At 37.9% G+C, this 13,956-nt stretch overlaps 3 protein-coding genes across 3 annotated transcripts; 2 read left to right on the top strand and 1 right to left on the bottom strand.

The window, feature by feature from the left end:
* Positions 1 to 790: 790 nt before the first annotated feature.
* On the top strand, positions 791 to 2,270 carry LOC108367702 (uncharacterized). The gene is made up of 3 exons (XM_017622393.1): positions 791 to 1,219; positions 1,278 to 1,473; positions 1,540 to 2,270. Coding segments are annotated over exons 1-3 (909 nt in total). The 5' UTR covers positions 791 to 1,217; the 3' UTR covers positions 2,251 to 2,270.
* Positions 2,271 to 4,698: 2,428 nt separating this feature from the next.
* Cog3 (conserved oligomeric Golgi complex subunit 3) lies at positions 4,699 to 8,367 on the bottom strand. The gene is made up of 9 exons (XM_017622344.1): positions 8,127 to 8,367; positions 7,523 to 8,065; positions 6,921 to 7,459; positions 6,718 to 6,857; positions 6,497 to 6,657; positions 6,291 to 6,420; positions 6,052 to 6,230; positions 5,410 to 5,985; positions 4,699 to 5,337 (listed from the first exon to the last, which is right to left on the bottom strand). The coding sequence occupies exons 1-9, from the start codon at positions 8,286 to 8,288 to the stop codon at positions 4,933 to 4,935; spliced, it is 2,835 nt and encodes a 944-aa protein (XP_017477833.1). The 5' UTR covers positions 8,289 to 8,367; the 3' UTR covers positions 4,699 to 4,932.
* Positions 8,368 to 10,123: 1,756 nt separating this feature from the next.
* Positions 10,124 to 13,930, top strand: Sec5 (exocyst complex component secretory 5). The gene is made up of 10 exons (XM_017622355.1): positions 10,124 to 10,441; positions 10,500 to 11,114; positions 11,164 to 11,378; positions 11,439 to 11,573; positions 11,632 to 11,779; positions 11,839 to 12,005; positions 12,074 to 12,513; positions 12,809 to 13,114; positions 13,188 to 13,604; positions 13,662 to 13,930. The coding sequence occupies exons 1-10, from the start codon at positions 10,333 to 10,335 to the stop codon at positions 13,798 to 13,800; spliced, it is 2,691 nt and encodes an 896-aa protein (XP_017477844.1). The 5' UTR covers positions 10,124 to 10,332; the 3' UTR covers positions 13,801 to 13,930.
* The last annotated feature ends 26 nt before the right edge of the window (positions 13,931 to 13,956 follow it).

Here is a 13,956-nt window from a genome sequence, read left to right as displayed (position 1 = left end):
TTCCGTCCAATACTGTGGTCATTAGTTGACAACCGGTTCTTGCGCCAACTCTATTTTGCTACAATTTATTTATATTTCGTAACCTTTTCTTTTATGTTAATCAAATGCAGTATGCTAATCTTTGTTGAAAAGCGTTGATTGTAATTAAACGATGAGATCCAACAATAATCAATAATTTTATGTTAAGTATAAACACTGAAAATCTCATATGTACAAAGCTAAATGAGCTGATATTTAAGTACGTATTTTTTTTTTTTTATATAGCATGAGACTTCAGGTAGCTCTACATCTCAAATAGGATTCGTAACTTGAAATAAATAGCAATCTCGAATTAATTAAAAATGTTGCGTACTAAGTGCGTAAATGAAGAGAATACAAATGTGTCTTATAAACGGCAAAAGCCTTGTATCTTAGTTAAGTAGAGCATATCATTGCAATCAAAAGTGCATTTTCTTTATTAAAGTCATAAAATGAGACGAAATTAAAACTAAAATTTATACTACCTTATACATTTTTTTATTGAAGTTGTATTATTGAATAAAACGAACACCTGTAGTAGTTGTTAGTGACGTATACACAAACAAATAGTCTTACTGTATAAATTTAAGCTTAAAAATATATGTTTAATAATTACAGACATTCATGCGTATGTATATACAAGCAAATATTAAGCAAAGAAATTGCAAACGAAAAGCTTTTATAAAAATACATTTTTTATAAGCCACACTGTATCCGTCCTTTTTGTGAAAAATTTAATTAATAAATAAATATAAAATTTTTTCACTTCAAATATAAAAGAAGTATTTTTATTTACTAGCGTACTAGCATTTGATAGATCTCAACAGGGCTCGACTCCTCTCACGCAAGGCGAAAATGTGTGTGAAAATCCAAAAAAAAGAAATATTTCAGTTTGACAGTATTAAGCCGTGAGGCGAAATATACACACAAAATCAGCTGATCTAGTAACACCACCATTTATAAATTCACCTTGGTCTCATACGTGATCGAATTAACGTCACGTAAAACTCACATTTTTCGGATTTTGACATCGTGAACGTATTGTTTTTATCGTAATTCGGTTTGATGTCACATGTGAACGAATTTTTTATATCGTAATTCGATTTGATGAAATACGGGAACTAGTGGTGAGCGTACTCGTTCGTTCGAAATGTCATTCGAACACTACCTGTCAATCGAGCGCGAACCAAACAACGCAAATGTAAGTAAATTGTTGAAATGTGTAGGAATAAAAGATTTAACACTTTTTGTTATTTAAGGTCCAATTATACTAAACTGAACCCTACCCAAAAGGATGTAATGGTGGAGTTTATGGCCGAGCACCCCAACTTGGCTAAGAGCAAATTTTCTAATTTCGCACAAGGCAGAGCTAAATCGATCAGTCTCTGGGAGGAGCTTTCTATGCAACTAAATGCAGTAGGCCCACCATTTAAGGATTGGCGGAAGTGGAAGAAGGTATTCTCACAATGATTTTCATTTTAAATTTTATTAGGACATTTTGACATTTGCGTTTGATTACAGGTTTTCGCCGATCTAAAATATCAGGCGAAGAAAAAACTTTCCCACAATAAATCTGGAGGAGGAATCTATACTGAGAAGGTCATTACTGCCTCTGAGGAGCTGATACTTGAGGCCGCCGGATTGAAGGCTTGTGATGAAAGCGACAAAAGTGAGCCAGCGTGCGGAAATGCACCATCTGCAGAATCATACAAGCACGGCAGTGACAGTGGTGACAGCAATTTCGGCGACAGAGAGGCAAGCTCAACCCATAGTGCCTTGCCGGGCCCATCTCCATCGGCATTCACTTCCACTCGTAGCGAAACACCACGCAGCGACATACAAAGACGAGCAAGTGGGAGTGATGAAGAGATGAAACTTCTCCAAACGCCACCCAGCGACATACAAAGACGAGCAAGTGAGAGTGATGACGAGTTGCAACTCCTCCAAACACAACGCAGCGACATACAAAGACCAGCAAGTGGGAGTGATGAAGAGTTGAAACTCCTCCAAATGAATTTAAAATCTGTTGCAGACTTTCAAAGAAATATGGATGCAAAAATAGATAAGTTGTTGGAGACGCAGGAGAAGTTGTTGGCCGTGCAACAAAGATTCCTGGCGATCAAGGAGGAAAAGCACCGCATTCAACAGTCCTCGCGAGAAACAGAGCTAGAAATAAAACGATTAAAATTAGAAACATTAGCCATGGTAATTAATAATCTCAAATCTAAATAAAGTTTGTATTCGCCAGCAGATATTTTATATTTGTTCGCAAACAACTATTTGCATCTGGATGAATCCTATGACACACCACGGTTAAGTTGTGGCCACCATTTGTGTTTCGGTTCGATCCCTTTTCCGGAGTTATCTGCCTTAAAGAAGCTTGTAGTGAAAAACCCCACGCCATACAGCCGCATAAAATTTTACGTCACGCCTTTTACGTTACCAAGATCACAAAGCTTTCCACAAGGAGGGAGGGAAGCTTGTCTGCGATGCAAGTGCATCCCAGGGCATATATGTATAAATTCGTCTTGGCGCCACAGTTGATTAGGAATTAGCAAATTTTTTCTTTACTAAAAATATTCTGTCTTATCCTGAGTTGCACCCGAAAATTTGTCATCCGCACATAGTAAAACCATGGAAACCAAAAGTGAAAAGTGAACCGGTTCGGGGAAATGAAACTGATGCTGATTATTGCATACTGAGTGCCAAAAATGAGTAAATGAAATTTTTGAAATTCCTATTTTTACAGCCGGTTTCACCAGCAATTTAAATGGAAAGTGCTTTTTTATTTTGCTGTCAATTTCCATATATAATTAAAAAAATAAAAATCATTTTTCACTTAAATTGCTTTATGAATGGCTCCAAAAAGTTCCATAATTAGCTCAGTTGCTGTACTTTATCTCAAATTATGTACAAATGTCCTAATAACATATTTTGTTTGAAACATTATTTGAGAAATCCTATGCAAATCGATGTATGCCTTTCGATGCAACGACAAATATCGATGTACATTTCGATGCATCGAATCGAAAGTTGCGTTCCAGATGTTTCACGATTTGCAGGTTTTTACAGGAAGTTGTTCCAGGTGGCCACCTTCCATAAGGTTTATTAAGGTCGGTGTTATGCAGACAAACTTTTGTTTGCCAAATTAAATGGCGGCTGCTTAGTTTGCTCGGAGGTGGCTATGTCGAGTTTGGCACAGGGTTGCACGTTCATTATGGTTTTCATGGCTATTGCCAACACGAAATGAGAATTTCAGATATACATAACGCGCACAATTAATATATTTTTTATGATATCGTATAGGCAATTAACTGTGCCCTAATCTTTGAAGCTCCTACAGCATAAATTCAGTTCTCTGGCTTACGGTATCACGGCAATTTTTGTGTATAGCAAAAACTGCCAAAATTTTTGTATATGACAACACCGAATTTGCTGCAGTTTGACCAAACAAAAGTAGTTTGCTGTGAGAGTCGCCAAACTCGCTCTCTCCGAGTTTGCTGCAACAACAATTGCACGCAGTTTGCCAAACAAAATTTCTGCATAACACCGACCTAATGGAGAAAACAGCTATTGCTGCAAATCGTGAATATCGTGAAGCATCTGGAACGCAACTAATGAAAAACATCGATGTATTTTTGCCATTGACATCCCTACTTTTTACTATAGAGGTTACGTCGCACAGCTTTTCTAATCAGTACACTGCACTATTGCGCTGACACCACAGTTGGCGCCGGAGTTATTGAGTTAGCGCAAAAAAAATTGAGCTACTACCCAGGGCTAGTTCTTTTGCTCGCTAACCCGACCTCGGCCGGGCTATTTTTCCGGTCGAGTTTGCGAAAATTGTCAAACTGCCAGAAGAAGAAGAAGAATTTTACACATTCAAATTTTAACCAATAAATATATGCATATTTAGCTGTGTTTCTTTGATTCATAAGTGAAAAACCATCAAGTGAACTATCAATTTAACGTTATTGTGCTCGTTGCTGCTCAAATTTTAAATTTATAATTTTTTTGCGAATCTGAAACTAGCCCGAAAATGTAAAAAAACCTATCCTTAGCGCGGTGGAGATTTGCGTCTATTGAAACATGCAAATCTTCTAAGTTGTTCTTTCTAACGCATGGGACAACTTCCTTTGCTAGCGCCAGTTCCGCATGGTAAACATGGGCATCCGTTCGGACCAACATTTTTTACTACACATTCTATCATACATACATACATACTGTTACTCCCAAAATTGAGCGTGCGGCTCTTTTTTGTTAATATTCGCAATGTTTTATTACATGCTAAAACCTTTTTGTTTATTTTGTATTAAAATATGGCTTATATTTTAGCGATCCAAGAATGAAGCAGTGTACGAAAATTAAGAAAAATCTACAAAGTTTCAGCAAAATCGCGAACTATTTAATACGAAGTTCTTAAAAGAATTCAGTTATGCAGTTTTATAGCTCATTAAATTTTAATATAATAATGTGCGAATTTCAAATGTCTAAAACTTCGCGTTGATTTTTGAGAATTTTTCTGTTGACTCTCCTTCGCACTTTTTTCATATTAAAAAAATTCTGGAAATTGTTATCATGTTAAGCATTGCGAATATTAACAAAAAAGAGCCGTACGCTTAGTTTTGGGAGTAACAGTATGTACATATGCATTAAATTGAAAATCATTTTGCATATATATATAGATAAGTCGTAGCTGAATATATTTCACTATATTAATATTTGAAAAAATAATATGTAGGTTAATAGGCTGGCCTATGGAATATAAGTTGTCGACAAGCAACGAAACATATACATACATGCATACATAAACTAAGTAAGAATAATAACACAAATTAAATTTTTAATTCAAATCGTGTAGCGTACCATCAACGTTATACATTGCGTGAGCTCCCATCTAACGGGTAAACGGAACTACCTAGCAATTTTCGCCGCTATGCCTTCTTCATTCTCATTGTTATCCGAAACCGTTAGAGGTGGTGCCGGTGATGCAGCAGACGAGCCAGATTCGGGCATTTCGGGGAGATTTTCCATAGTAGTTACTGGCGTTGCGCCACCTTCAAACGACACACGTTTTTCGAAGCTTGTCCTTCTCGGGGCCGCTACACCTATCGCTGTCTCCTCATTTGATGAGGTACTGATTTTTCGTGCCGCCGCTGAGAAGTTTACTATACCTTCAGTCGCCAGTATACTTGCGCTGGACAATAGTACAGACACCTGTTCAGCCGTTGGACAGCCAGTGATGGTCATATCGTCGTTGTTGTAACCGTTTGTGGTTAGTATTTGTTCCAGTTTAACAAATGTTTGAATGACGTTATTCTGTGGAAATCATAGTTATTAAAGGGAGTCAACTACATATGTACATACATATATGCAAGTTTAGGTACTCACTCGTATCGGTCGAAATATTATAAATTCAGTATCACGATTACTTAAGTATAGTTGCATTGAACGCTGCAGTGTTGATAGTTTACTTTTGATTAAACGTTGTGTTTCCTGAATGATGCTGCTAATTTGCTGTGGGCTTGCCCATGCGCTCTGGCGTAAGGCGTAATTTAGTTTTGGTGCAGCAGCTTCTTTTTCATTTGCGGCAACTTTGCTGTCCTTCGTTTGTAATAATGCTTGTGCTTTATCCAAAAATTGCAAGATTGGTGAAACTAACATATGCACCGCGTCCTTAATAAATTGCTCACACACCATTTTGAGTTGGCGATCGACTTCTTTACGTGAATCAAGTAAATGTTCCTTTATCTGTGGTGTACCTTCGAGCAGAAACTCGAGCAGGGCATTATTGCTGCCCATGGTGAAAAGCTGTTTACGTTTGTGTAAAAGACCAAAAGCAGCAGTTTTTACTTTGCTGAAATCCAACGAAGTCTCCTTGATGGTAAAGTCAACACGAAAGGGAGCTATTTGTTCCCGCAATATTAGCAAGTGCTTGATTTCGAACAGTTCGCCATCTATTGGGGTCTGTAGAGAGCAGAATGTGATAATTGGCAGAGATTTAAACAAGGAATAAATCACATTTTCTTTTACCTTAGCTGTTGAAATTTTGGAAGCGGCTGCGGACACGCTTTGTATGCATAGCTTGAGTGCCTCCTGCGAGAGACCTTGAAATATGGGTCGATCCACGCAACGATAAAGACGCGAAAGACATACTAATGTACGACGTACAGTGGGATACCACATGCCATGCAAATCCGCCGGAGATGAATCTGAAAGCGATACGATTAGATTTAGGTAGTACATTTTCATATTAAAAATAGTGATATTACTTATATTACGTGCTCGATATGCAGTATCTACGCTTTCCGTTTCTATTGCACTTGAAATACTTGAATTGAGCGAAGACCGCGAGTCATAACGACGCAGGTGCTGTGGCTCCTGCAGTGATAAAGCAATGCTCTGCACAAAAAAAAAACAATTATGTATATTTTGCTACCAATAAAAAATTTGTAAGAAAACAGTTATATTACTCTACCTCCATCATCTCTAATTTATCTGGATAGGCCAGATCACCAGCCGACGGATTGTAATTCAAAATGTCCGATTGTAAATAGAGATGCGCACGGAAAACCAACCTTTCCTGTACATCCTGCAGTAGTTGATTTGCGGTATTTGCAAAAGCTTCGAGCGCGCCAGCTGCACACAAATTATATTAATAAACATATACTTGAAATAGACGTAGTTCTGGTAACTCACGATTTTGTTGTACATGCTCCTCAAGCATTTCAATGCGTAAAATCGAACATATTTCCGCCAATGTCTCCAAGTGGTTAATATGTATAATGAAAGGTCGCATTGTATCGTACAATATGGTACACAGGCCTTCCAGATAAGTGCTATAAGTAGCAAAATTTTGTTTAAATCTTAATTTAGCTCGAAAAATAACTACTATTTCTTACGTCAATTGATCGCTGCCCCGCGCGAAAAACTGGAAAAAGAGCCTTTGCTCATCCTGACAAACATGCACTAGGAATGAGCAAGCGCTGCGCGTGAGCGCACAATGATCTCCCTTGTGTGCCGCCTTCAGCTCTTGTATAGCTTTATTAACAGCTGGTGACATAATAGTTGCCCTTTCGTTTAGATAATTTTGATGCATTTCCGCTAGCAGCTGCTCATATTCTACACTGCGTTCTAAACGAGATTCGACAAGTTGTGCCACGCGCTTAATTTTCACAGCAGCTGTTTGATATTTGCCATAATAAAGAGCGAACGCTGCATCCGGGGAAGTACTTGCTGTTATGGTGTTGGCTTTCTTTTCACCTTCTATTGCAGTTGATGTCGTGCTTTGTAGCATTGCAAAATGCGACTGCTTGGGATGCAGCGTGGCAGCGGTCGCTTGTGACATTACAACTTGCGTGTAGTTCTTTATTAAAGTCACGGCTTTCGCTAGACAGTGTTTGTATTTTACTGTGTAAGCACCAGCATCTTTGAACTTGGGCTAAAAAAATAGAAGAAAAAGTAAATGCAAATAAATATAGACCTCGCTAAAAAAATTCCTTACATTTGCTCGCAAGTACTCAAGACACTCATCGATACGATCCAAACAATCACGGAATGCCTCACTTGCCACGGAAAGTGTGGGGCTTTGAAGCCGCTGATGCAGCAGCTCTACTTGGTTGAAATAGTGCAATCGTCGCTGTATTTCATCTCCTAGCTTTTGTAAACGTTTTTGCTCCTCCGTCAACTTTTCGCTGGCTGTATTGAGTGCACTAGTTTTTTGCGATACTGTTTCATATTCACTATTCAACGACTTGAGCTGCGCCATTGCGGAGTTGATCTGTTCCAAAATTTCCCCACACTCAGCATCGCGTTGTTCCAGCTGTTGCAAGTACTGATAATGATGTGCATCTGCGTGACGTGTAATTTCCTCTTTCACTCGATCGTACCACAATAGGAAATCTTTACTGTTGTTGATTCCAGGCGATGGTAATCTTAGTAATTCTTGCGCACTTGCGCTGCCGGTAATACTCGTTGAGTCATAATGTGGTTTGTCCGCAGTAGTTGATTGTTCTCCATAGCCTGCGTTAGATGTGGCTTCCGACACCTAAAAGTGAAATATTTATCAGAATTTTGAATCAATATGAATGGGTGCGGTTGGCAATTACCTCATTGTAGGTCCGACACTGGTTATTTATCACATCCAAACATTCCAATTGAAGAGCATTTAATGGAGCAAGCGCGTCACTACTTGACTCCCACTGAAGCAATCTCGTCCGCACTTTGCGTAAATTCTCATTTTCGCTTTGGACCTCGGCAACGTCATCCATTTCATCCAAATCAGAATAGTTGACAGTGGAAAAGTTGAGTGTCTCTGCTAAAGTCAAATAGAGATGGATGACAAATTCCAATCAAAACGATTTTATTATTAATCGATTGTTGCCAGAAATTTTTATGATTATAACAAAATAAATTACCTGTAAAATTGACAAAAAACCAAACGTAGTCGATAGAGGCTGGGCGTGGTAGTATTTGTTAGCTTTCAGAAGGTTTCGAATTCGAATACCGCCAGGCGCTTCCTTATTTATATATATTTTTTTTCGAACCATGATAAAGCATCTGTGAAAGCATCAGTAAATTAAATAAAAAAAATTTTTTATTTATAAAATATAGAATAAACAAATAAATAGAGAAATTTAGAAAAACAGCTAAAAACCTATCCGTTTCAAAACAATTTTCGATTCTTGTCTGTGCATACATTTCTACTGCACACTTTACTAGAAAAACGGATTGTCAAAGTATCCGAAAATGGAATCCGTTAACCGACAAAAATCCGCATTTCATCCCCCGTTCCCGATCCATTTCGGTTTTTTTGCTGACTGGGTAAATATATGCCATCTTATTTACAAGACAAAATACAAAAGTGTTCGCTAGGCAAAAAACTAGTACAAGGTGGTATCAATTGTTACTAAATCGTGTTCGTTTGGTCAAAAAACTAGTAAAACTTGCAAGGAGAGAGCACAATTTCGACATTTCATTTGGAGGGGAAGTTGCGAATTCGTGCTGGTAAAATTTTTGTCATAAATTCGACTATCAATAAGGTGGCAACCCTCTGTAAAAGTATTTTCAAAATAGAGTATTTTTAACTGATGAAATGAATTGAATTTGATTTTCTAAACACGTGGTAACTCTCCTGAATACATACCCATCTTTTAATAATTCATTTAACTTATTAAATAATTTGAATACAATTTTTTAAGGTTGGCAACCCCATTCAAAGATTTCCAAGTTCAAACTAAATATTCCTTGAAAATGTTTCGTTTGTTACCCATATTTTAATATTTCATATACTTTTCGTATAAGTTAACAAAATTCGACTTTTAAAAAGATTTCAACGCTCCTCAAAATATTTTCAAGTACATACGTCTGTCACCCATATGGTGGTAAATATTTCTATTACCTAAGTTCAAATTGAATTTGAGTTTTTTAAACAGGTGGCAACCCTCTACATGTACTTAAGAAATATAGCATTTTCACAACCATTTGAGTTGATACCCATATTGCTATAACTCATTTAATTATAAAATAAATTCAATAAATCCTATTTTTGAAAGGGTGGCAACCATTTTCGAAAAACTAATCCTCACGGCACAGCAACATTTCACCTCATTTTTCAAAATCAAATGAACGGTGCGGATCAAATGGCATTGACTATTTAATAATTTGAGTTAATTTTTTTAACAGGTGGCAACTCTTTTCGAAAGAAGAAAACCTTATTGCACATCTATAGGGCGATGATAATAGATAATATAGATGATAAAAAATATATACATATAAATAGGTGGCAACTGTTCATTATTACGAAAGGACTTTTACTTCGGATTTAAAAATATTTGGCCAAGTTTAACAGTTATTACTGCTCTAAAAAATAAAAATCTTGGTTGAGCGATTATTTTATTTCAAATAAAATAAAAGTGCAAGGATAACTTTTTTCTAAGGACTTTTATTATACAAGTTTTAAAAGTCCGAGTCCCAGCTTTCGACAGCAAAATGAGTTTAAAAAGCGCTTCTGCTGCAACGTCTAACACCACTGTAATCATTTGTTTATGTTTTCCGCGGCGAATTCATATAAGCTGGTTTTACAAGAGCAGGTGATTTCAAGGCGAATTGTGCGCATTGCCAAAATAATGTGTTTGTTGTACATTTGTTCGTGTTCCGATTGTCATTGTGCGTAAATTTGTTAGTGTAGTTTTTGTTTTTGTGCTATCAAATGTCTATAAACTCGCTTTCGGCTTTCCCCTCATATGAATTCGCCTTGATGTTTTTAATTACACGAAAATTGGAGCTCCTCTATAAATTATAAAAAATTCTCGAATGGCTCCACAGCCGGTCGTAACTGGGCTTTCGCCAAAGGAAGGTCCTCCAGGTACTCGAGTTATAATACGTGGAGAGTTTTTAGGAACTAGAGCAACTGATTTAATTGGTAAGTGGAGCACTAGGAGCATAATTATTCCACTTATCGTTGACGCCCTATATTTCAGGTCTGAAAATCTGTGGGTCTGATTGCTTACTATCGGCAGAATGGAAATCGCCTAATAAAATTATAGCGCGTACGGGGCCGGCGAAGGGTAAAGGCGATATCATTGTTACCACCATAAGTGGCGGCGAAGGCACTTCTACTGTGCAGTTCCGCGCTTATCATGAAACAATTGGACCCTTGAAAGAGTCTGCGGTATGGATAGAGGAATCTCCCTCACAAAACTTTGCTTGGGGTCGACGCACATTGGCGCAATCAGTTTTAACACAGGAAGATCCACTCGGCTTGTCTATTGAAGGCAATGAACAAAAAATACCGGAAGATTTAAGAGATTTGTTTCCCGATGCAAGCGGTGATTTATCGCAAGATAATTTTTCTCCTGCTTGGTTTTTGCTTGAAAATCACTTGGCAACTTCCTTTGAGGATTTGAAGGCTGGTTTATCCTATTTAAAGCGTAAAGTGGAAAGTCAAAAGGAGGGACAATTGTCATTTTTGAAGTCGAACGCTGGCTCCGTAATTGACCAGCTAGATACGTTGATGAATATAAGAGATAAATTGCAAGAAGACACACGCATATATGGCACCGAGCCATTAAATGTGCTTGAAAGCTCGATTGAGAGTAGGTAATTGTAATTTTGACTATCCCTTACTAACTGCTTTGTTTTAAGGCTCAATTAGTGAATCCCAAAATATTTTCACGGAAGTGTTGTTACGCAAAGAAAAGGCTGACTCCACACGCGCAGTATTATTTGCGTTATCGCGCCATAAATTCCTATTTTGCTTGCCAAATTCGGTGGAGCGACGCGCACAGGCTGGCGAATACGATATTGTTGTTAATGATTACGCGCGTGCCAAAAACCTTTTTGGCAAAACCGAAATACCGGTAAGTAATGTAGTCGAGCTCATAAAAACACGTCTTAGATTACTTTTATTTTATCTACAGATGTTTCGTCGAGTGCTTGAAGAAGTGGATCAACGTATCCTACAAATCCGAAAGCAGCTGCACGAGAAAGTAGTTAAAATGCCGCAGAGCGTAGAGCAACAAAAGAAACTAATAAAAGCGTTAACCAGCCTTGAGGTAAACTATGAAAAACTTGTGATTTTAAATTGTTAACTTTTCTCGTGTTATGGTTCAGGTACAGCAAAGCGGCACCGCCATTGGCGATCGTCTGCGTAATGTTGATCCTGCTTGGGACGCAATCGAAGCACGTGCAAAATATTTAGAATTCACCTTTAAACAAACATTCGAGCAGTACACATCCAAGGACCAAGCAGGACAAGAAAGTAGGCTACTTACTAATAATTTCTACAGACAAAACATACGTCCTTTCGTGTATTTTTAGAGTCCAAAAATCGCGATAATTCCAATCAACCGCATAATCGTGTGGTATTTTGTGAAGAAATTTGCGATATAGCTGCATCACAACTGCCAGATTTATGGCGCCTTGGGCAGTTATATTTCACTGGTGAACTGCGAGGGGCACACGATCCAAAGCCGGGTGATTTCAAAGTGCGTAAGAACTTGTATTACCAATATACATACATACATGTCTTAATAAAAAATTTATTTTCAAATAGCGCATGGTTTTAAATGGAATAGAAAAATTTTGCGCGTACTTGCGTGTTGCTATTCTCATTGCTTCGGATCTGCGCGCCTTGCGTCAAACAACTGGCTTGGCCTGGCCCATCGGTTCGTCGTCGGCTACTCATCAGTTTCTACCTTGGATATCACAGTGTTTGCGTTATACGCGCATCACATACGCTACTCTCATTCGTTTGGATTTACCATCTGAGGCTTTGGATATTATACAAAAATTGATTGATGAAATACGTATTTTCTGTTTTTCTATAACTTTCAAAAGAGCTAGTGATCGCTGCAAGAAGTTGGGCGAACAAGAAACGTGGGACATGGGTGTCGAAGATTTCCCAGGAGCAACAATGTTGCCAAATTGTTTAGAGAAGTTGCTGATAGAGACGCTAGATGAGGCGCAAAATGCGTGCATGAATCCAGAAATAAGGTGAAGGATAATTGTTAACATAAATTTTTTAATGAACATCAGAATAATCATGTCTATTACGGTATGCGACGGGTGCCACCGCACGGATCTATTGCGATTCGCACTGTCATAACAAGGAAGTGTGAATGTTTAGACTTGTGCGAATGTGATCGTTTAGACCAGGATGAGCATGTATCACACTCGCCTGTTATAACGGATTGGGTCCGTGCGGATGGCATCCGTGGGATACCGTAATTGGCATGAATAACATAAAGTTTTTTTTATTTGTACTTCAACTAATCATTTTATCTTAAAGGGAAGGCAACTTACTCGAGCCTCAATCCGACGGTCAACGCGAAGTGTCACAACGTTTGCAAGAATTTTTATCTACATTTTGCGGTGTTATTGAAGAGTTGGCATATCAATCACATGACGAGGAGACACCAACACATAATGTTTCGCAATTGATTGGCTATCCAAATGTTCAACAGAGCGGTCTAACGTCTGGACGCTTTTGGAGCTCAAACGTCATAACTTGGGAACAACGCATGCTTTGTTGCCTAGCCAACTGCGCCTATTGCAATAAGAGTTTCTTTCCACACGTAGGCGATGTATTTGTTAAGTAAGTTATCCGCCTTAAAACTATTATATATACATGCTGCCGTAATCTCATTATCTTATGGATTTCACTGTAGATATGGTTACCCTTTGCCCACGCTGGCGATCGAAACTTCACGCTATTCCGTAAATCAACTATTTACAAATCTCTTGGAAGCATATGTAGAGCATAAAGGTGATCCCTTAGTTGGCACAATAGAACCTTCAATGTATTTGGGTCGTTTTCAATGGGATAATGAAATGGAAATTGGCAAATTGCGTCCATATGCGCATGAATGTTGCGATAATTTAGTTGGGGTATATTCAGAGATATATACCATATCACCAGCACTACTACGTCCAATACTTGAGCCAATTGTGTTAACCGTTTCCGAGGAGCTGGCGCGCTTAATGAGCTGTGTGCAAGAATTCAGTTACAGCGGCGCTATACAAGCTAATGTTGACATACGCTTGATAAGGGATGCATTGAAATTCTATACAAATGAAACTGGAAAGTGAGTTTCTACAATGTATACGCATCGTTTGTTATATTTTATTAATGACTTTTCCAGAAATTATTTCCTTGAAGCCTTGGAGGCTATAAAACCGCCACTTAATTCGGAGCAATTGAAGAAAAGTGACGAAATTTTGGAGCGTGTAAAAAAGTGCATGAAGCTACAGCTTATGTGCTTTTCAGTTAAGGATCCATAAATTTTTATTTTGACGTGAAATTTTTCAAAAATTACATTTTCTAAACACGCATTAAGTAGTACGCATTAAAGTTAATCGCATATTTATTCACAAACACTTTTTAAATATATATCTATGCGCATATAAATAACCTTACCTGTTGTTAGTTCTATCTTT

Source organism: Rhagoletis zephyria, unplaced genomic scaffold (genome assembly GCF_001687245.7).
Source record: "Rhagoletis zephyria isolate East Lansing unplaced genomic scaffold, Rhagoletis_zephyria_1.1 Rzeph_scaffold_00047, whole genome shotgun sequence".
NCBI lineage: Eukaryota > Metazoa > Arthropoda > Insecta > Diptera > Tephritidae > Rhagoletis > Rhagoletis zephyria.
This window is presented reverse-complemented; position numbering and strand designations above follow the sequence as displayed.